We start from the raw sequence: 24798 nt of genomic DNA, 5'->3' as shown, positions 1-24798 counted from the left end.
TATCTGTCAGATCTAGCCCAATTGGTGAGCAAAACTGATGAGTAAGTGCGTGGTACTCTCGGTGACATTTGTTTGTATCTGATGTAGTTCCGTGACCCCCCTCTGCTTATGAGGGTAGCCTTGGTTTTATGCCCATTTTTTGGCCATCATTTTGTATTTGGTCTTCTTTTCTAGGGTTTGACCCCCCCTTTAATAAAGAGGGGCTTTTTTCCAATAAAATAAAATAAAATATATACATATATATATTTGCTTTTCATTATACAAGCATATGGTAAGAGACAATATTAAATTTCACTCCACAATGGACTATCTTAGCCATATTATTCACATGATTTAGTGCTATGGTGTGCTCTTCTCTAAAGCTTCAACTACTAAAGGCAAAGCACATTGTTACCAAATCCTAAGGCGTAACAACCCCCCCCCCCCGCCCCCCGAAAAGAAAAAAACACCCGGCCCCCCCTCGCCCCCTCCCCCTCTCTCTCTCTCTCTTTCTCTATCTATCTATTTCGACGTTGCCTTCTTTGCTACAATCAGGCTAAGCATCAAACACTGGTTTTCCATGGATTGGAATCTCACTGATTTATTTCCGAATTGTACGTTAAGTACAAAGTCCAACGCCTGCACTCGTCGCCCTTATGCAGATGGCGGTGCCGATGAACTGGTGTGGGCATGTTGAGGCAGAAAACGCTGAGGAGTAGAGAGCAGAAACACAGAACGAACAATTGTACAAATGAAGAAGTAGTGAAGGGGACGACACGCGGCGACCTGTAAGCAGGTTGGATTGAGCTTGTCGAAGAGAAATGGCGTGTGAGTAGAAGGCACGTATGAATGGGGGGGGAAAACAGCCATGGAACGTGAGGAATTAAAAGAAGATGGGCAAGGGCGAGCAGCGGAAGCTGCGACAAACTAGGAATGAGGGATAGAGGTTGGTGTTGAGGAAGGGGAGGAGCAGCGCAAGAGCAAATGGAGCGACAAAATTATATACAAGGAGGAAACCAGCGGTGAGGCTAGTGTTAACAGGAATATATGAGCCAGATCGCATTGTGGAGCTGGAAGAGGAGGAAGCGAGCGGCGGCGGCGAGCGGAGGTGCTAGGGCAGACAATGTCGATCAATGGGAGGGCGAGCTAAAAGGATGAGGCAGGAGGAGGCTACACGGGCTACTGGGAGGGGTGGGAGAGGAGCCGGCGGCGAAGCTTCTGGCTAGCTCAAGCCGTAAGCTAGAGGAGGAGATGAATCAGAGGGTGGTTCTGCGGAATCCATAGAGCTCAAGAAGTTGGCGATCAACGAGGTCGAGGGTGAGCTCGAGGTGGTGGAGGCAGGCGGAGGAGGAGGAGGAGGAGGAGGCGGCGGCGGCGGCGGCCGCCGTGCATGGGTCGCAATTGGAGAAATCCGTCAAAAATCGCCGGCGTCCGCCGCCGTCAACCGCCGCCAGCTCATCCGCATGCAACGTCCCGTCCATGAACGCCACCCTCTCCGCCGCGCCGCCGCCTCTCTCCGTCGCCCACTCAACCACTCCCTCGCCGTTTCGTACTAGAAAGCTCGCATCGCTCCTCCTCCTCAGCCATTCCCACTCCTCCCCCTCCCCCCGGCCTCCCCCCAGCACCACCGCATTGTACCCCTCGTACCCCCCCTCCATCACCGGTAGCTCCTCCTCCATATCCGTCACCACCACCCCCCCGCTCCCCACCCACCATAGCCACTCCGCTCCCGGCTTCGCCTCCATCGCCTCCCTCAGCAGCCGCAGCTTCGCCCATTCTCCAGCTTCCTCCCCTGCCGTTTCTCGGCTTTGGTATATGTCGATCCCGTGAAGGTTGCAATAATCGATCCTGTTCTTCATCGTCTTCACGAAGTAAGCATCGCTGCCCTCTCTATTTGCTTCGCAGCCACTCCACTTCGATCCTACAATCAGCACAACGCGCGGCTTCCCACCTTTGACGCGGCTGTAGCGCGAATTCGTTGTAATTCTACTGCTTCGCCAGCTTCTTCGAGCTGCATCATCGTCCGCTTTGCCGTCACCCGGCCCCATTCCCGAGATCTCGTCCTTCCTTGTGTCTTCTATTTCCGCAATTGCTCTGTGTAGCCTCCTCAACCCAGCTAAATGCTGGCGTAGCTCCTCGAAGTCCTGAGCAGGCGTCCCGAACTTCCCCGCCCCAATTGTGCTCCGCAGCACCACGAAGGTAAGCAGCCCACACATCACAGAGACCTTCACATTGTTCAACGTCTTCTGCATCTGTCTACCTCTGCTGCCCGACAGGTTTCTGCTCAAACTAGGAACTCTGCTCAAACTCGGAACCCGGTTCAAGCTGGGAATCCTGATCAAACTAGGAATCCGCATGATGCTCTCAGCTGCCATAGCGGCCGGGCGGGAGGAGAGCGTGTGGAGAAGGATTACGGCTACATGCAACTGATCTGGTAATGGAGATGGGAGGATTGAAGAGCTGGAGACGGATGAAAGGGATTCCTTTCTCAGATTAGGCAAAAGATTTCTCAATTAGCAGATGGCGTGGCCTCCAGAGGCCACTGCAATGGGTCTATATCTACTCTAGTCGTCCTTCATCCACTATAGCCAGCAGGTTTTGCGTGAACACCATACTGTGCAGTGTGTCGTAGAGTTCACCATTATCTCTCTAACCCCCTCTTTCTCGTTGGCCAATTCCATCCTCGAGCCAGCAATATTCCTAGTTTCCGATGGTGAGGCTGCCGGCAGTGTGAGCTCAGAAATCTCTTTAATTTAGCACGGGCGCAAGTTTCACAGCTGCTTCGGCGGGACCCCGGCCTGCCTTACTTCCTTCAGACTTAAGGCCCGGGTTCCAAGTGCCCACCTTCCTGAAGAAACGTTCGGTAGTGCGTTGCTGTCTTCATTCCAGACCGGGGATGGGACTCGGGCCTAGCGGGCTCGAGTAATTGATGACAAAGAGAGAAAAGCTGTCCCTGAATCCAGCGCCAGGGTTTTGGCATTTTTCGTTTCCGTCGTAATGGCGTCTGGACGCCTCCAAAAAGCAGACGAATGTGCAGTGTGGTCGGCACTGGGAACTGCTCATGAACTTGCTGCTTGCAGCGCCTTCGGCCTTCTTGGACCCGGAAACAGACGTCGGGGGCTGAAATTCCCAGTCCTGCGACTTCCTGTTTAACACTTCTTGAGTTGTGACTCGTGATGCAAAGTGGCAACAATGCTTCTCTAAGAAGACCGGCCCAGGAATCGAGGTAATCTTCGTTTGCGTGCCTAGGCAGACGGTTCTCGCGCCGCCACGAGAACCAGCTGTTAGCAAAACAGAATACAACGGTTACGTGATTTTTTTTTGGATTCACTCCGCCTTGACGATCATTAAAGGATGAAGATCGAAATCATGTAAACTGATTAAAGTGCAAGTTTCATTTTCACCGGAAGGTGGAACGGTTGAACAACGAACTGTCAAACGCAGATGTGAATCGAAATGAAAATTGACAAATGATCGCACCAGTGAGACTTGCTGTCTTTCTATCATATACATGTATGATTGTACCGAAGTCCGTGTGATGCGATTCCGTTGGGAGCTTTTCAAAAGAGCACCGTATCGTGCACGGTGCACTGCTGAAGAACGCATGGGCACAAAAATTCAGCAACATCCTCCTTTTACTTGGACTGTGCACACCAAAACTCAGCAACACCCTCCCTTTTCCCATGAAAATCAATCTTGGAAATCAGCTTGTATTGGCCCAAAATAAAAAGAAAACACCCAATGACGTCCATGGCCACGACCACCAGTGTCCACCAGCCGATATTCTCAAGCCCGGGGACCAGTTCCTGCAAGGCTGAAAGCAGCACCGACGTTTCACAGGAAGCGGACCGTCCTCTTCATGACAGTCCAATCAGTTCCTGATATTTACAGCCAGAAAAGGAAAGATTAGTAACGTGCGGTCAGAGAGATTTGATATGAGAACCCGTTCTCCAATTCATTGCTAGATGAGTGTAAGATTACAAAGATTACGGAGTTGCTCCTGATCATGATAACTTCTGACGTAAGAACTGTGCAACAACGCAATTCTTCAAGCTTATGTCGGTGCGGTAGTTTGGTTGCTGAAATCTGCTCGTCGATATCGTGGGAATGACTCCAACTGCAGAAAAGGCTTTTGCAGTTGCACGAAACTAAAGGGTGATCGTCCCACAGCATCTATGGTTTTCCAAAGTCACAGCAAAGCCCTCTTGATTTAAATGGGGTACACCGCTTTGTCGGTGCGTCTGGTAAACTGTTACCCCAGCCACTAAGAGCATGTGTTTGTTTTTTTTGTGTGTGTAAGTCTTAAGAGCTTATGGTATACCGTTCATGAGTCCCTAAAAGTCCAAGGGTCCAAGGAGGTAATCCAAGAGGTAATGATAGCACAAGAGTCCAAGGGTGGTCGTGAATTCGTAAAATTCAAGGGTCCAAGGGTGGTAAACCAAGAGGTAGTGATAGTCCAAGAGTCCAAAGGTGGCACCTGGCAGGATTTTCTAGGCTCTTATGCTACAAGTTGTCATATGTCAAAGACTCGTCTTTTTTTGTTTCTGTGGGTAGTAGGTAAAATTGATAGAATGATTTGACAAGCTTATGCCTACCATCTCAAGGAATTTAAGTAGAAGGAGACAAAATGGAGAGAGAGCACACTACAACCTTTTGCCATCCATCAAAGGCAACCATCTCAATAATTTTAGGTGGAAGGATATGGTCAAAGGCACTTGGAATGACATCTTGCATGTAGGCAGGATCTTTAACATCTCAACATTATGTCGAATAAAGTAGTTTGATCTAATTATCCTTTGTTAACCTCAACCTTTCATGGAAAAAAAAATGTTCACAGCTGTCCTTATCCAAAGTAGGCAAGCTTGATTAACTTCTCATGAGAGTTGGTGGTTGTAGGAGTAGCTGTAGTGGCTATTCAATTTCTCTATTTTCTAGAGCAGAATCTACCTCATATGTAATTGCATGTCATTGTCAATAATATTCAACACTCGTGTTGACATCCATTGACTTCCACACTTCACAAGTGCCCTGAATCGTCACTATATAGCGACGCTTTGCCCTATTTCATCGCTATATTGTGACACTTTTAGGGTATAAGTATATAGCTATACTTTTAGGGTATAAGTGTCGCTATATAGTGACCTTTAGGGTATAAGTGTCGCTATATAGTGACACTTATACCCTAAAGGTCGCTATATAGTGACACTTTTAGGATAATATAAGTGTTGCTATATAACGATTGACCAGTGTCACTATATAGCGATGTGAGGGGACTAAAACCTGAAACCCCGCACGACGCCGTCTTTCACAACTCTATTGCGAGAAAAGTAAAATTCTCTCCTCCAACGTTATATTCGACGATCTCGCTTTCCTCCTGTATTCCCCACACTCCTCACCCCTACCAAGCCCCTCTCCCATTGACACTTGTGCTCCCTCTCCACCCTCCTCCCTCTCTACTTGTGTGAAAGGAAGTTTTTCAAGAAGGTGTGTCTCTTTAAGCAATGTAGGTTCATTTTTTGTGAGATTTCATTTTGTGAGTGTTGAAGCATGTTTCTCATTGCATTGCTAAGCCTATGTGCTAATTTTCATGCTTGACTCCTCTATATTCTCCACTCCTCACCACTACTCAACCCCTCTCCTAACACTTGTGCTCCCTCTCCACCCTTCTCCCTCTTTACTTGTGTGAAAAGAAGTTTTTCAAGAAGGTGAGTCTCTTTAAGCAATGTAGGTTCGTTTTTTGTGAGATTTTATTTTGTGAGTATTGAAGCATGTTTGTCCTTGTATTACTAAGGCTATGTGCTAGTTCTCATGCTTTATTTTCAAGGGTTAAAGACAAAAAACGAGATTTTGTGAAAGAAAGAAGACTCACCTCTTCTAGTCTTTTGGTATTTCTCTTCCTCCTCTTTCTCATTGTTTGTAGGCTTATGTGTTCTCCTTGTATGTAGGCTTATGCTTGTCTCCTCAATCCAATCCCTTTGAGAAGTTGCTTCTTTAAACTTCTTCTTCCTTTAACTAGTTATTTGAAAAATGGCATGTTTTCTCTCTTTTGTAGGGCCAGTCCACAAAACACCGAGTGGGACTATTCCAGGTAAGGAAGTGCTTCCTCTTTCTTCCTTTTGTTATTTTTGTTATTTGCATTGGCTTGCAGCTAGCACCTTAAGCGCTAGCTGCAATGATGGGCATAGGAACCCTCTCTTCCCCTCTCTTCCCCTAGTTCCTCTTCTTTCCCTCTCTTTTTCCCCTCTCTTCCCCTATTCCCTCTTCTTTCCCTCTCCTCCTCTCTTCCTTCTCTTCCTTTTCCCTCTTCTTTATCCCCTCTTTCAATCTCTTTTTCCCCTCTTCCTCCTTTCCTTTTCTTTTTTCACTCTTTCAATGGCCTGCCCCCCTCTTCCTTCTCTTATGTTTATGCTCTTTTTCCCTCTTCTTTTTTCCCTCTTTCATCCCCTCTTTCAATCTCTTTTCCTCTCTCTTTCCTCCTCTCTTTCCCCTCTCTCAATGTCTTTTCATAAGCATATGTATTTGCCTATGCTTAAGCTTTCTCTCTTTTTCTTTTATGCTCATATGCTCATGCATAAGAATAAGCATATCCTTTCCTTCCTTTTCTCTTATGCTTATTCTCTTTTTCCCTCTTCCTTCTCTTATGCTTATGCTTATGCATGAGCATGTCTCATTTTCCTCTTTTCCTCTCTCTCTCTCCCCCTCTTCCCCCTCTTTTGATCTCTTTTCATAAGCATATGTATTTGCCTATGCTTAATCTTTCTCTCTTTTTCTTTTATGCTCATATGCTCATGCATAAGAATAAGCATATACTTTCTCTCTTCTTTCTCTTATGCTTATGCTCTTTTTCCCTCTTCTTTCTCTTATGCTTATGCTTATGCATGAGCATGTCTCATTTTCCTCTTTTCCTCTCTCTTTCTCCCCCTCTTCCCCCTCTTTCGATCTCTTTTCATAAGCATATGTATTTGCCTATGCTTAATCTTTCTCTCTTTTTCTTTTATGCTCATATGCTCATGCATAAGAATAAGCATATCCTTTCTCTCTTATTTCTCTTATGCTTATGCTCTTTTTCCCTCTTCTTTCTCTTATGCTTATGCTTATGCATGAGTATATGTCTCCTTCTCCTCTTTTCCTCTCTCCTCTTTCTCCTTCTCCTTCCCTTCTCTTCTTTTTTCCTCACTCTTTCTCTTCTTTTCATAAGCATATGCCTATGCCTATGCATATCCTTCTCCTTTCTTTCTCTTCTTTTTCTCTTCTTTTCATAAGCATATGCCTATGCATGTCCTTCTCCTTCTCCTTCTCCTTCTCCTTCTCTCTTCTTTCTCTTCTTTTTTCCTCTCTTCTTTCTCTTCTCCTTCTCCTTCTCCTTCTCTCTTCTTTCTCTTCTTTTTTCCTCTCTTCTTTCTCTTCTCATTCTTCTTCTCTCTTCTTTCTCTTCTCCTTCTCCTTCTCCTTCTCTCTTCTTTCTCTTCTTTTTTCCTCCTTCTCTCTTCTTTCTCTTCTCTCTTCCTCTCTTTTTGTCTTCTTTTTATAAGCATATGCCTATGCCTATGCCTATGCTTATGTTTGTTTTTTGTTTTTTATTTTCGTGTTTGTGTCTACATTAGACATGGGATCACGTCGCACGTTCGACGAGTATAGATAGCCTCACAGGAGGAGACATCACGATCTCTATTCTCCAGAGGACTTTGATTCCTCTCAGGCAACACCTTAGGGGCTTACCCCTACGACTACGACTCGTCTCGGACGTAGCATTGCGACTACCCCTGGCCCGACTGGACGTACCATTGCGACTACCCCTTGGGGAACTCCTTTGCTAGTAGCCCATGGCTTTGTCGAGAGTCCCGATGAGTTTGTAGCACAGATGACTAATGAGGAGGCAGCAAGATTCTTCTCTCTGCTATCTCAAAGGACCTCAGCAATTCCCTCTCCTATACTGATGGCTAGACCTACTGCCCAGCCATCCCCTCGTGCCCCTTCGACCGAGGGGTCATCACCTGGGCGTATCTATCGTAAGGTAAGAAAGAGTAGAAGGGGCCGCTTATGTTGTGCTGACTCGGGAGATGTAGATGAGTCAGCACACTCACATCCCTACAGGTCTCCACTTGGTCCTGAGACACAGTACCAGTCAGGTCCCTTGCCCTCTCCTACTCCCACTACTACTCCTCGCTCCAGAAGCGCTCGCACAGCTTCCACTCGCTCTAACTCTGCCACTACCATGAGTCCTCCTTACCCAGTCGAGGACCTCTCCTATCAAATCACGGCTGCCGGAGAGATAGATAATAGAAGATAGAAAGGGCAAAGCAGTGATGGCCACCATGAGGCGGTTGATGAGCCACCACTTCAAGAGCAGCATTGCTACTGATTGGCGATATCAAGATGACCAAAAGAAGCAGGCGGTCATCGATGAATTAAAAGAAAAATACCCTAGCCCACCAAATTGGGAGTTCAATGAGAATTACATACGAGAGCACATGGGTTTGGTTTTGAAGCATCGTAGATCAACCTTGCGTACTTCCATCGCAAAGGGGATGGCTAAACCCAGCTGGGTAGACAAAGCTGATTGGAAGTTCTTCAAGAAGTAGAATAGGGACCATCCCAAAATGTTTGAGAGTCAGAGGAGGGCTGCGAGGAGATGGCTGGATGCCGTAGGTACTTTGCACTTTGGTGCAGGCGGATGGTTGGCGTACGAGGCAACCATGGTAAGTCTACTTCTTCTCATTTAATGTATTGTTCTATTTTTTTTTCTACATATTACATGCACTTTATCTAACTCTCGTACGACCTAGTTTCCATAAGCAAGTACAACTCAAACTTTATTAAGCCAATCCATGCCAATAATGACATCGTACTTAAGTCCATGACCTTAAATTTATTTTCACTTGGGACCTCTCATAATTTGAAAATAAGATCCTTTACCAGTCCCCTTGTAAAATTTCTCTTGCCACTAGCTATTTCCACTAAAAACTTATAGGACTAAATAGTATTAACTTTCAAATCCTTTACTTGAAGGGGAGTTAGGAAATAATGGTTGCTACTCGAATCAATTTGAAAATCATGATCTTTCCCATGGATCATTTATTTCTCCATAATTACCAAATCTTGAGTCCACGTCCTATCTCTATTGCAACAAAGAATTACATTGATGGGCATGGAGGTGTACCTTGTGCAAGCTTCATAGCCTTCATATCTAAGATTTCCATGTTGGTGCAGTCAAATGTTCTATGTCCCTGCTGATCCCCACATTGGCAACAAATCTCCATACTTCTAGCTCACTCCAAGAACTCAAGATCCAAAGTTATCCAATCCATATTATTGACTCTCCCTCCTCACCCTGCTCCCCTCTTCTATTCACCTTGTGGTGCAACATTTGACCATAAAATTCCTGCTAAAAGTTGCTACTTTGCTACATACCCTATCCTATAGAAATATTACCTTATCCCTTTCTTTTCTTATAGAAATATTACCTTATCCTATAGAAATATTTCCCTATCCTATAGAAATATTACCTTATCCCTTTCTTTTCGTAGGTCACAAAAACTTATTTCCATGATATCTTTGTAAAGTATGCATACATCTCATCCTTTTTAACAGCATCCATAGAATTCAATGGTGAGTCACTTTTACCAAAAATGGAGTTTGGGAATTCAAGCCTTCCACAAACTTGCTTTGTCAATGATGCATCATCCAATTCAAGTGAATATTTTTGAAGTCCTAGAAACTTATCCCAGTATGTTTCCACTATCATCCCTCTTTGCTTTAACTCAAGGAAAACTATCTTTTAGCTCAACTTAAATTCATGAGGAAAATAACTTTCTTCTGCATACTTTTTGAATGTCAACCATGCGATCAACTCTGTTGTCCATTCTCTATTTGTTGTGACCTTCTTCCACTAAAGTTCCATGGGTCTTTGAGTTGGTGAATGGACACCTTAGATTTTACCATGTTGTCAAATTCTCTCAAAGCGAAGTACTTTTCCTTATCATCCCTCTTTGCTTTAACTCAAGGAAAACTATCTTTTAGCTCAACTTAAATTCATGATGAAAATAGCTTTCTTGTGCATACTTTTTGAATGTCAACCATGCGATCAACTCTGTTGTCCATTCTCTATTTTTTCTGACCTTCTTCCACCAAAGTTCCATGGGTCTTTGAGTTGGTGAATGGACACCTTAGATTTTTCCATGTAAAATTCTCTCAAAGTGAAGTAGTATTCAAGATTCTCAATCCAACCTTCCATGTCCTACCTTCCATGTCCTCTACTATCTTGCCAACACTATCAAACTCAAAAAGTGTTGTTCTCTAAAAAACTTATTTTAAGGCTATATCCATAGGGCCTTCTCTTCCCAAAAGTTCCTCTTAAAAACTTATTTCAAGGCTATATCCATAGGACCTTATGTTCCCAAAGTTTCTCTTTCATCCTTTCCCATAGGAATATCTCCCAGAATCACCTCAATCCACTTTTTCATTCTCAACAACATATCATTTCCTAGCTGGGACTTCAAACTTGTGATGGAGATTGAATACTCTCTTGGGATTGATTATCCCCTAACAATGGTATTTTGATGTGCCACCTTTTTCATAAGAGATCTGAGATCATGAACTCTCTTTTACAATATTTCATTTTCAACTTGCAGCACTTTAACAATTTATGATTGCTTCTCAAGTAGCTTCATCGTACGTCACACATCAAGAATCTCTTGATCATCCATATTTTCACATTTTGTTTTTCTAACTTTTGACAAAATTCAAAGTCAAAATTTGAGCTTCCTTCAAAATTTGAAATCTTGTTTCAAAAATGTTCTTCCATAAAAAGCTGAAACCTTGCTTTGATAGTGCAGTTGTGAAGCACTAAGTCATAGAAGTTGAGATTTCATGTGAAAGCATCTCTATTAGGTATCAAGGTGATATCTTTGGGGCTGAGACTTCCCATTAGATTCTTAGACAGTGAGTTGCCAAATGATACTGCCATTTTTTTGGATTCCTTGACACATACACTCATCTCTTTCAAGATAACCTTGGATCTATTTTGCACTACTATGAGGAAACACATCAATAGGCATAAATCCACAATGGCTTTTGGATCAATGATGAGGACCACCCCTATGGGTGAAATGACATTGGTTTCAATTGGGTTCAAAGGGGTGTCCCTGTCAGATATTTGGGGTGCTAGGTTAGCATGGGTATCTATCCATCACAACACTTTACTCTATGGTGTTGGAGAGTATAAGGAGAAAGATCCTCTTTTGGAGTTTGTCCAAGCTTGATCTTGCCTAGATGATTGTGGTGGTCAACCAAGGTTTGTTGGACATGGCTTGGATTTGTTTGTTCTTGTTAGTTCCATCCTATATCACATAACTCAAGAGACCTATAAAGAATTATTTATGGAGTGGACTTAATGGCACAACAGATGTTATATCCAAGACGTCTTGGGAGACCTTATCCTCCCCAATAGGAAGGGGGTCTGAACATCATAGATCCATATTTATAGTGCAAAGCCTTGCGTTGCAAGATGCTAGTGAGGGGACTTATGTGTAGGCAAGAATAGTACAAGGACTTCTTTATTCGCAACATACAGTCTTATAAACCAACTTTGAGAGGAGACTGGAGTTATAGTATTAGATTGATTTTAGCTTTAGTCCATCTCCCTCCTTCCCTCTTATGGTTGCTATCCTAAAGGCTTGGGCTAGCTTCAAGAGGACCATTCAAAGAGTTCCCCCTTCCTCTCATGAAGAGATAGATAGGCAGCTTGCCATGTGGAATAACATTATACTTGATTATCATGGAGACCACTTGGTGCCTCTCATTATATGCACTATTCCAAGTGTAAGAGGGGCCCTACCTCCTACTTGCCTCCACTTTGGGATCCTAGAAATCTTTCAAAAAGTCTTCTAGAGGAAATCTCAAAGGGAGTGCATGTAGAATTCAATAGATTGATGCATCCATTCTAGTGTGTTGGATGAACACAGATGATATGCCTATTTTATGTTCCAATTGTATGGGTCCCTTCACAGGAGTAGGAATTCCTTTATAGGTTATTGATTTCTATGGTTTAGATGAGGATTCCATAGTCTTTTATGTTCTTGCAGGAGGAGGCATGCTGTCTAGATCCAACTGATGATGTTTTATTCAAGATTCCATTTGAGCCGATCAAGATTATTGGATTGGTGGAGCATGGTTCAGACAACTTAGACCCCCATCCATGAAATAGCGATTTGGAATTTGAAAAATAAGGAAATTTCTTTATTCTCAAAAGAGTCCTTTACAAAGAAAGCACTTCCTATAGGAAGAGAGAAGTACTGGTTTGCCAATCTTGTGCTCTATCTTTAGAATTTCAATCTCAATCTTAGTTAGAGGTAGAACATGAATATCAATCATAATCTCAATCTCAATCTCAAAATTTACACCCAGTAGACTCCAAGGCTCTCTTACACGAGGGTGGTGCAAGAATTTAGAGGAGGGTTATTCACCCCCCTGTTCATGCATAGTTCTGCACAAAGGTAACTAGGAAGGAATAGGAGGAGCTTACAGCCCCAGGCCATGTTTCACCGACAACAGAACATGCTGGAACTCAGCAGCTTCAATAGGAGGAGAGCTCGAACGAGGGTCAGGCACTCTTGATTCCGACAACACGTCTAATGGGCTCTTTCAAAGCCAAAAAGAAGAGAGTTTATCATTGCCCAACTAGAGCCCTACTCCCTGCCACAAGTTGAACCAAATGCAGCTGGAAAATCAGAGGGAGGATGCCCCAATGCTCAACCAACAGATGGCCCAAGACTCGCCTCCAAGTCCATAGGAACAGAGGGAGGAACCAACCAGAAGGACAGCAGAAGAGAAACTAAAGTCCATCCATCAGCAACAGACACATGCCAACCTCAACCTCAGAGTCAATAGCTTGAAGCTGAGCTCACCTTTTAAAGGTAAGGTGGTAGCTTTTCTAGATGAAGATAGACTTGATGACGGTTGTGCATAATACTTGATGAAAAATTGGGTTTGTGCTAGCTTTGACCATGCAAAGCATATTCGATGGGCACAATACTTTGCACGCACCTCAACATAGGTTGGATTGACATGTGTGCAAATTATCATGCCTATAGGGTATGAGTGCATTTGAATACACACCTCAAATACTATTCTTTGGCAATTGTGCATAACACTTGATGAAAAATGGGCTTTGTGGCATGTTTGACCATCCAAAGCATATCCGATGGACATGATATTTTAAAATGCGTCTCTAATTATATTAGATTATTACACATGCAAAGCATTGTGCCCATCAGATATGAGAGCATTTGAATAATACACCTCGAATACTATTTTTTGGCAGTTGTGCATGGCACTTGGTGAAAAACAGAGTTTGTGGCATGTTTGACCATCCAAAGCAAATATGATGGCCACAATATTTTGAACACAACTCAACATATATTGTATTTATGTGTGCAAAAAGTATCATTCCCATCGGGTATGAGTGCATTCGAATGACACACCTCATATACATTTTATGGCGGTTGTGGATAACACTTGGTGAAAAATAGGATTTTTGGCGACTTTGATCATCCAGACCATATCTGATGGGCATGATACTTTGCACATAGATCAACAAATGTTGGATTGACACAAGTGCAAAGTATTATACCCATCAGGTGTGTGCACGTTTGAATAACACATCCAGAGCATGTTTTTGGGTAGTCGTGTATGACATTTAGTAAAAAATACGATTAGTGGTGAGTTTGACCAATCAAATCATATCCGATGATGATACTTGTCACAAGACTCAAAAAAGGTTAAATTGACATGATTGAAAGGTATTATGCCCATCAGGTATGTGCGCAATTAAATAACACACTGCAAATACTATTTTTTGGCGGTTGTGCATAATACTTGATGAAAAAGTGGGTTTGTGCCGACTTTGACTATCCAAAGCATATCGGATGGACACAATACTTTGCACACATCTCAACATAGGTTGTATTGACATGTGTGCAAAGTATCGTGCCCATCAGGTATGAGGAAATTTGAATAACACACCTCAGATACTATTCTTTGGCAATTGTGCATAACACTTAGTGGATAAATGGAGTTTGTGGCATATTTTATGATCCAAAGCATATCTAATGGATACTATATTTTTCCATGCATCTCTAATTAGGTTAGATTAACATGTGTGCAAAGCATCGTGCCCATCGGGTATGAGAGCATTCGAATAATACACTTCAGAGACTATTTTTTGGCACTTGTGCATAACACTTAGAGTTTGTGACACGTTTGACCATCGAAAGCATATCTGATGGGAATGAGATTTTGCATGCGCCTCAATGTATATTATATTAATGTGTATGCAAAGTATAGTGCTTATCGAATATGAGGGCATTCGAATGACACACCTCAAAATACTATTTTTTCATTGTTGTGCATAGTACTTGGTTAAAAAACTGGATATGTGGCAACTTTGACCATCCAGAGCATATCTGATGCGCACAATACTTTGCATACAGATCAAGATAGGTTGTATTGATTAACTTGCAAAGTATCATGCCCATCAGGTATGTGCACAATTGAATAACACACCTCAAAGCATGTGCTTTTTACGGTTGTGCATAACACTTGGTGAAAAATGAGGTTTGTGGCAAGTTTGACCATCTAAATCATATCTGATGGACACGATATGTTGCACAATCCTCAAAATCTATTAGATTGAATTGTATCAATAGTATCGCACCGATTGGATATGTGTGTGTTCGAATAACATACCTCAAATACTATTTTTTGATGGTTGTGCATAATACTTGATGGAAAAAGGGATTTGTGGCAACTTTGACTATCCAGAGCATATATGATGGGCATGATAATTTTCACACAGCTAAAAATAGGTTGTATTGATGAACTTGCATAATACTTTGCACACAACTCAAAACAGATTGTATTGATGCACGTGAAAGGTTTTGTACCCATGAGCATTTGAATAATACACCTCAAATACTATTCTTTGGTAGTTGTGCATAACACTTGGTAAAAAACAGGGTTTGTGATGCGTTTAATCATCCAATGCATATCTGATGAGCAAGATATTTTACACGCACCTCAAAATAGGTTTTATTTATACTTGTTCAAAGCATTGTACTCTTTGGGTATAAGCACATTCGAATAATACACCGCACGTACTATTTCTTGGTGGTTGTGCATAACACTTCGTGAAAAAAGGTATTTGTGGCACGTTTGACCATCCAAAGAATATTCGATAGACATGATATTTTGCACATGCCTCAACACAAGTTGTATTGATGTGTGTGCAAAGTATCATGACCATGTGGTATAAGCGCATTCGAATGGCACACCTTAGATACTATTTTTTTACAGTTGTGCATAACACTTGGTGAAAAATGGGGTTTGTGGTGACTTTGACCATCCAGAGCATATTTGATGGGCATGATACTTTGCAGAAAGCTCAAAATAGATGATATTTATACACGTGCAAAGTATCATGCCCATTAGCTATGTGCATGTTCAAATAACACACCTCAGAGCATGTTTTTTGGCGATTGTGCATAACACTTTGTGAAAAATGGGGTTTGTGGCAAGTTTAACCATCTAAAGCATATCGGATGGGCAGGATACTTTGTACAAGCCTCAACATAGGTTGGATTAACATAAGTGAAGATTATTGTGTCCATTGGGTATGTGCGCGTACGAATAACACACCTCAAATAATATTTTTTGATGGTTGTGCATAACACTTGATGGAAAATGGGGTTTGTGGCAACTTTGACCATCCAAAGCATATACAATGGGTATGATAATTTGTATGTGCATTAACATAGGTTGGGTTCATGTTGTGGAAAGTATCATGCCCATCGGTTATGTGCACATTCGAATGATACACCTCAAATACTATTTTTTGACTGTTGGCCATAACACTTGGTGAAAAATGGGATTTGTGGGGACTTTGACCATCAAAAGCATATTTTATGCATATGATACTTGCACATGCTTTAACATAGATTTGATTGATGCATGTGCAAAGGACCGTGCCCATCGGTTATGTGCACGGTCAAATAACACACCTCAAATACTATTCACAAAACTAAAGCTAACAAACAAATAACCTACATTGTTGAAACAGACTCACCTCTTGAAAAACTTCCTTTCAAGAAACTAAAGAGGCAGAAGGGTGGAGAGGGAGCACAAGAGCTAGGAGAAGGGTGAGGAGTGGAGAATAGAGTGGGAGGTTGTCGGAAATAGGTGGAAGGTCATTGGAAATAGGTGGGAGGAGAGATCGCCTTGCTTACTTGAAAGATTAGAGAGTGCTAAAGAAAGCGCAACGCGTCGCTTCGGGTTTCGGTTTTAACCACAGAGAAAAACATCGCTATATAGTGATGCTTTAAGACACTTTTTGTTCTAAGTTGTAGGGAAGCTCATAGATGCTATTTTATAACTGTTAATATATTTTCTTGCAACTTATGTTGTGATTTTATAAGTGTAGATGGAAGGGACGAGTGAAAGCTCATCCGATGATGCGCCAATGCCCGGGAGCACAAAGTGGCTTACGGAGAGGTTATACCGTCATTGCACTCATTGCAAGCGAGAAGTATGACATCAACGTCGTATTATCATGCGCCACTTGCGGATGTATGGGGAGGAGCCCGAACTAGTACCCATCATTGGTGTTGCATGTGTTGATGGACTATCGGTAAGTCAAAGCTATTTAAGTTCGCAGTCTTATTGGATACCAGGAAATACAAGATTTTATATTTACACGAAATCTTAAAACAAGATGAGGAGGCTGACGAGTGTACGCATATACCTTTACACTTTGAGCAAGACTATAGTCTCCCGGATGATGACGAGGGTATGGTCGACATGATGGATTCTATTTTTAGAAGCACTACATTCCATGTACACGTGATGTCAGAGTTTGAGGTCAAAATGTGAGAGTTGCAATCAGCACAATTGTACGAGGGTGCTAGGATGTCTAAACTACGTGATTGTCTCTCAATCTTGAATCTGCAAGTAAAATATGGGTGGTCGGATACAAGTGTCTCGGCCTTAATGAGGTTAGCTCTTGCTTTAATTTCACTCATTATTTGGATATTGTTTGTTTTGAGAATCATCATTTGGATAGTGTATACCGAATCATCATTGTTCGAAGCCTATGTATGTTTGAATTGTCATAGGTTGCTCCAGAAGATGTTGCCTGTACCAAATACCATGCCTGCATCAAGAGATGAAACGAAAAAGATGCTAACAATGGTGGGTATGGATTATGATACCATCCGTGCTTGCCGTAATGATTGTATTCTCTTTCGTCATGAGCATGGAGATTTGGCTAGTTGTCCAAAGTGTGGGGAACAACGATATAGAGATGACTTGCAGGGTGAGCGGATACCGGTAAAGGTCTTGAGACACTTTCCCATCATTGCAAGAATACAACACATGTTCCGATGCAAATCCATAGCGGAGTTGATGACATGGCATGCATCTCATCGGTCCAACAATGATACATTGAGGATTCCCGTAGATTGTGCAGCTTGGAAGCAGATAGATAATTAGTGGCCGGACTTTGCGAGGGAGCCACGCAACTTACATCTTGGGCTCGCCATGGACAGCGTGAATCCTTTCGGGTTGCGCTCGACATCTTGGTCGACATGGCCCATAGTCGTGGTGAATTACAATATCCCACCATGGCTAACAATAAAAAAGGGACACCTCATGCTTGCACTACTTGTGCCAGGAAAGTACAAGGCAAAAAATATGGACATGTACATGGCACCTTTGATAGAGGAGTTACAGATGTTATGGAGAGGAGTGCAGGTCTTTGATATTTCCAGAGCTCCTAGACATACCAATGATATTTTGGTCAGGGGTATCTTGATGTGGACATGCATGACTACCCAGGATAAGGAAAGTGCGCAGGTACGTGGTTGTGTCTCTACATGTATAATGAGGGATTATGGTTTTTATGACTCTTTTGCATGCATGTCTTATACTAACACATTCATGCACATGTGCAGGACTTGTTACAAGTGGGTACCATGCTTGTCCTATTTGTGGACTGGGTTTGAAATCGCTTGCATGCTCCTTGCATGCTACTCCAAACATATGAGGAAAAATGTTTATGAAGGTCATGCTCGATACCTTCCACTCGACCATCTCGCACATGGAGGTCAGCTTGATCCACCACCATCAAATTTGAAGGCAAGTGACTAGATTCAAGCTTGGAGGGCGAATGGAGAGAAACCTACTCCTGGTATGAAGAGGCTATCGATCTTTCATGAGCTTCCTTATTGGGGTTAGTTACAAATCAATCATCTCTTGGATCCCATGCATATCTTCAAGAATGTGGGGGCTACTATTTGGGCACACTTGGTTGGTTCCAAAGACTCGAGAGGAGTGTGAGAAGACTTGCGTGCTATGAATAGGATGTCTTGTTTGTGGCCCCAAGTGCATGCTTCGGAAAAAGTTGTCCTCCCAAAAGCAACGTGGATCCTCTCTACAAGGGAGGAGGCATCAATTAAGGCAAACATTGCCTCTTTTCAAACACCGACAGGGTACATGCGTTGCTTGAAAGGAGCATTTTTAAAGGACAATAAGCTTAGTGGGCTCAAGTCCCATGATTGGCACAAGGTCTTACACGTATTCTAAGTAGAATTAGTGTACTGATAATCGTGATGCATTAGCGTAATTATGATTATGTTCTATTGTTGACATGACTTATTTGTTGCTTTGATAGTTAACACACTATTCAAAATTTTTGGACTTTCTCTCCTGGTTTGGACTTTTTTTTGGATCATATCTTCTCCACTCAACTTCACTTAGTGAGCTCAAAAATTGGGTTTTTTAGAGCACTAAATGTGTCACTTATATACAAATTATATGGCCTTACTAAGCTAAAAAGTCAAGTCTTGACCTCTAATTTTAAAAAAATGGCTCAGTGAAGCTATAATTCCCAAACTCATGCATGGTGCCCCCATCCAATAACTATAATAATAATAATAGTAGTCTCCTAACTCTAGTTCAATTTTAACACTATGAAGTGAAAATATGACACCATATGAAAAGAGTTTGCTGAATTCAATATATAAGTAGTGTATAGATATACCATTTTTTTGAAAAAAAAAGTTTGTTGAATTCAATATATAAGTGGTGTATAGATACACCCTTTTTTTGAAAAACAAACCATACAATAAATTATCTTATTGGTGGTGTATAAATACACCATTTGTATGGAAAAAAGCATACAAAACATTATCTTATGCATCTGAATCTCGTTCAAAGTCATCAGATTCATGTAATGTATTTGCACTTGATGGGTCAAGTCTTGCCAAATGATGTTTAATATGGACACGACTTGGATCAGGGATTGTTTGTGATAAATTTTTCAACATTGTATCCATGCTTCTTTTTAAAACTTCATGTCCTCGATTTCCAGCAATGAATAATGCTACTGACTTCCACCTCTGTTAATCCCTCATTATTTGGAACCCATTCACATTTCTTTTGCAAGCATCCCTCATAGAGTTATTTTATTGTATATCTTCTTGGGAGATTTTTCAATGGCTTTGGTTCATACCATAAAGCTATAAATGTTATAGGAGTTCCCTTGTCATCCCTTTCTATCTTAGCAACCTTTGCAACCCAAATTGGGCCACCTTGGTCATCCAACTCTAAACCTAGATCAGATGCCCAAACTGCAACAAATAGACCCTCTTCAATCTCATTAGATGGTATAAACTCTGGTAAGGGTTTGTCTCCCTTCCTGCCACAATATTTTTGAGGTAAAATGCATTCCTCAGCTTCCTCCATATCTACTAACATATTTATATCTAAAGGAAAACTTGGTGACCTAGCTTGTTCCGGCCAAAAGGATTCACAGTATTCAATGCTCATTAAGTTTTCTTGTCTTTCTAAAGATTGGATAAGTGCTTCAGTTGATTTAATTGTCTCCAAATTCTTAGTTGATTGCTCAGGATATTTCTGCATCATACTTTGAAGATGTTTAATGAAGGCTTTCAAGCCTTTCATTTCATCTTTGTCAAGTGATTTGTTTTTTGCAAGAACAAATCTAGTTTCCTCCAATGGAATTATTCATTGTAATAAAGCATATTACTCATCACTCCATAAATGATCTCCATCTATTGAGTAGTGCTTCCATTGCATCACTGGAATATTGTTATGCATGTGAAACCGAAAGTAGTGTGGATTTGTGTGTCCTATTAGGGCATCATCTCATGTTTGTAAATGTGGCTCTATGAATGCTCTCCAATCTACCATCCTCTCTAAGATAGCCACTTCTGATTCTTCCTTGCAAGAACCTCCAATTTTTTTCTCAATTCGAAATAGCATATCCTCCATTGTCAAAACATCCATTGCCTTCAACTCATTAGAGATAACACTGAAGATTTGATCTATGTCTTCATGTGTATGGTTGACAAGAAGAAAGCGAACTTCCACTTCTTCAAATATTTTCAAACCAACCAGCATAGAGCATAAAGCAAATATATTTATTCTTGTTCTCTCTCCAACAATTATCAGCTTGTATTCACAATGTGTAGATTAACATCTATGAGCATCTTTGACCTTTCTTATTGCTTTCATGATTGATGTAACAACCTGGTTACTATCATGGTCATGCAAACTATCAATCCATACATCACAAAAGATTCGGTATCCATGTACTAATACTCCACACAAGTGTGTTTTTAGTCCACGTTTACCCTCCAATGCTAGTGGGATACGTCTATATCGTGGCAAAGTGATTGTATTCTAGTCCATGCCATCAATGGTGATGCACATGGACTTATCGACATGTGAAATAGCTTCCTCTCTCCAAGAAGCATACAACTTTCGAGCATCTTGCACATGACGTAAATGGATTGATCGCCATTTAATATATCTTCCTTGCTACTGCTCACATTTACTATGTTCAATGGCATTTTTTAATTCATCACATGTCTTACATTTTGACATCCTTTGCTTTGATGGTGTCTTGACATGGCAAAAATCTCTATGCCAAATTTTGTACAAGGTTGATCATGAAATCATGCTCTCGTCTCTATCTTATAAAGTTTTATTGACAGTTTCTAGGACGACCTTCTTTGTCATTCCCAAAGGAAGATGTTGTTGGCATTCGACACGTCCATCTAGCATTGTTTGTTGAAGATGAGGTTGCGGTAATGTATGGTCTTCAAGAACTTGCTTTAATGTTGCGGTTGCATTTATAGTGCTTCCATGGCATTTAAGCTTGCAGGTATTTCCATGAATTGTATGAACCAATTTTTCTTTCACCTCTGCCCAAATGGTCCAGTATGTGCCATGTGATAGTCCAGTTAACCATTGATATCCTCGATTACAAATGGGTCTCCCATTAACCATGGGTTTCAGTCTAGGTTTACAGTGTCTTGTGCTCAAATCTTGATTAGTGTCTTGATGAAGAAAGCATGAAAACTCTTGAAGAAGATAGTTATGTCTATTAGGCGCTGTCTTACTCCAAATACCAAGGTGTATGGCTGCACAATCATCTTTCCCAACTTTTCTAATGCAAAGTCTCTTGCAACAAACTCGCATAAGCATCCTTTCCATATTTTCCTCGGATAGCATTACAGGTCTCTTTGGTTCTGGAATTGATGCCATGATTCTTCGCCTCTTCACACTCACATACTTTCTTTTTGTAAATAGTGTCTTGCGTTTTCTAGTTGTAAGACCATCAAACCTCAAATCCATTTCCCTTGAATCTTCATCTTTATAATCAAATGCTATGTGGGCTTGAGAATTATTTGATACCTTATAATATCTTGGAAATGGCAATCTGGTAGACATGTTCATTGATGTCAATTTGTTGCCAATGCCTCTTGAATTTTGTGGTTGAACTGTTTCTCCTTCGTAACTCAAGTTTCTCCCATCTATATTCTCTGGCATGCTAGCAACAATATTAGGAACAACATGACAAGTCTCAAATTCTCTGCCCCTTTTGCCTTGTGTTCGAGTGGTAACATCATGATCATTGTCACTAATATCATCAATTCCTATTATTGCATCACTTATCCCATCGATCTTTGTGTGTATTTTTCTTTGTGGTCCCATCTTATTATTCTCAACACAAGACAAGTCTTCTATATCAATAAGCATATTTGAGTCGCTTGCAACACAAGATAAATCTTCTATACCAGTGAGCCTGTTCGAGTCACTTGCAACACAGGACAAGTCTTCTATACCAGTGAGCCTGTTCGAGTCACTTGCAACACATGACAAGTCTTCTATACTAGTGAGCCTATTCGAGTCACTTGCAACACAAGATAAGTCTTCTATACCAGTGAGTATATTTGAGTCACTTGCAACACAAGAAACCTTTTATACATCAAAATCTATTACTATAATGTCCTCAATACCTGTGAGCATGCCACTATGATACTCTTGATTACTACTATAGCTTCTTATCCATTTGGATCCCATTGTGTTATAGTCCTTTTCTTTTGATAATATTCTGTTGTGTCTTCCATGACATTGAAGGAAACTATCTTGGGCAAACTTGATTTCAAGAAAGCTAACCCCCATTTACAAGTACTATGAACTTGTAGTTGAGACGTAGTATTATGGACGTCTAAATGTGAAGTACTATCCTAGACCCTAAACCCTAAACCCTAACGCTAAAATACAACCAAAATTTAATGAATTTTTTTAATTTGTGCAACAGGTCGGATATATCCCCCAACCTGTTGCTTGAGCAACAGGTTGGGGGATATATCCAACCTGTTACATAAATCAAGAATTTTCCTTATTTGTGAAACAATTTGATATACAGTTGGGGAATATATCCAACCTATTGCACAACTCAAGGATTTTCTTGATTTGTGCAAGGTTGGATATACCCCCAACCTATTGCTCGAGCAACAAGTTGGGGGTATATCCAACCCGTTGCATAAATTAAGAATTTTCTTGATTTGTGCAATAGGTTGGATATACCCCCCAACCTATTGCTCAAGAAATAGGTTGGTGTCACCCCAACCAAGGCTTGTTGTTGGTGGATATATCCCCCAACCTGTTGCTTGAGCAATAGGTTGGGGGCTATATCCAATCTGTTGAACAAATCAAGAAAATTCTCGATTTGTGCAACAAGTTGGATATACCCCCCAACCTGTTGCTTGAGCAACAGGTTGGGGGGTATATCCAACTTATGCAAGCAACAGGTTGGGGGGTATATCCAATCTGTTGCATAATCAAGCAACAGGTTGGGAGGTATATCCAACCTGTTGCACAAATCAAGAAAATTCCTTGATTTTTGCAATGGGTTGAGTGCACCATTAACCTATTCCACTTGCAACAAGTTGGGGGATATATCAAACCTATTGCACATTGAAAAAAATCATTAAATTTTGATTGTATTTTAGGGTTAGGGTTTAGGGTTTAGTATTTAGGGTTAAGGATTTAGGGCTTAGGATTTAAGATTGTGTTTAGGGTTTTGGTTTTATGATTATGTTTTTAGGGTTTAGGGTTTAGGATTTAGGATTTAGGGTTTAGGGTTTAGGATTTAGAATCTAGGATTTAGGCTTTAGGATTTAGCATTTAGGGTTTATGATTATTATTTTAGGGTTTAGGATTTAGGATTTAGGTTTTAGGTTTTAGGATTTTGGGTTTAGTATATAAGATCATGAGCTTAGAGTCTAGAATCTAGGGTTTAGGATTGAAAATTAGGTTTTAGAATTTAAGTTATAGGGGTTAGGGTTTAAGGTTTAGGGTTCAGGGATTATAACTGTTATATAAGTTTAAGAGCTTAGATTGTATAACCTAAGATTTAGGGAACTTTAGGATTTAAGATTTAGGGTGTAAGATTTAAGGTATATAGACTATATAAAATATGCATTCCAAAGTATTTAGTTTAGATATATATAGACTATATGTTATATGCTTTCCAAAGTGTTTTGTTTATAGGTACAATCCTTTGCAAAGGCTTTACTTTAAGTAAGTATAAGTCTACCTAGTCAAAGTATCCTACTGAATAGGGACAAGCACATAGACTAAAAGCACACCAATTCATATTTTCTTACATTCATGTTGTATGGTGTATCAGAAGGTATAATCCTTTGCAAAGGCTTTACTTTAAGTAATTATAAGTCTACCTAGTCAAAGTATCCTACTGATTAGGGACAAGTACTTAGGCTAAAAGCACACCGATTCATATTTTCTTACATTCATGCTGTATGGTGTATCAGAAGAAATGAAAAAGTATGTGATAAGAAATATTCAGAAGAAATATGTATTCCATATCATGGACACCATGGATATCTGGTGGTTGCTAAAGTAAAAAAATGATATGGATGCAATGATACTGTAGTTTTGTGCAAAGCCTTAAACAAAGTTTAAGGCTTTTGCAAAGTATTACACATAGTAACAAAGATAAGTAAGTATGCTAAATCTCTTCTAGATTCTATGGTTTTAAATACCTACCTTACAAATATATTATCTAATTTTTCATTCTTCGACTAACTAACAAGTATTATACACATGAAAGAAAAGCATACATGCTAAAAGTACGTGTGTAAAATTTAATATTTTCTTATTTTTTAAATTAATTCAATTCTTTGATTGACTACTTTTTAAAATTGAAAGGTTATTAGTATATAATCTACATAATTTTAAATGTTATTAATGTATAATATTAATAATTTATATATTTATTTAAATTTATATAATAATTAAATTATATTTATATTAGTTTTTAAGTTAATAATGTATAGAATAGCAATATATTCACTAATTCTTCATTGTTTTATGAATAAGTATTATATAAAGCACATATGTTAGAAGACCTCCCTTTCAAGTTATATTTTTTTA

The 24798-nt window shown here is 40.7% G+C and overlaps 1 protein-coding gene across 1 annotated transcript; it reads right to left on the bottom strand.

Moving 5' to 3' along the window:
* Positions 1-1235: 1235 nt before the first annotated feature.
* LOC147891315 (putative xyloglucan 6-xylosyltransferase 5) lies at positions 1236-3194 on the bottom strand. Its single transcript, XM_087389195.1, has one exon. It carries the CDS (start codon positions 2352-2354, stop codon positions 1236-1238), a length of 1119 nt encoding a protein of 372 aa, XP_087245321.1. The 5' UTR covers positions 2355-3194.
* Between the last annotated feature and the right edge of the window lie 21604 nt (positions 3195-24798).

The sequence above is a fragment of the Dipteris shenzhenensis genome, chromosome 18 (genome assembly GCF_047967505.1).
Source record: "Dipteris shenzhenensis isolate YYH24624 ecotype China chromosome 18, Dip_SZ_1.0, whole genome shotgun sequence".
NCBI classification, from domain to species: domain Eukaryota; kingdom Viridiplantae; phylum Streptophyta; class Polypodiopsida; order Gleicheniales; family Dipteridaceae; genus Dipteris; species Dipteris shenzhenensis.
Note: the sequence above shows the minus strand (reverse complement) of the source record. Positions and strands in the feature narration are given on the sequence as shown.

Coding starts and splice junctions, on each gene's coding strand:
- LOC147891315 (XM_087389195.1), bottom strand. CDS start 2,354: ATGGCAGCTGAGAGCATCATGCGGATTCCTAGTTTGATCAGGATTCCC.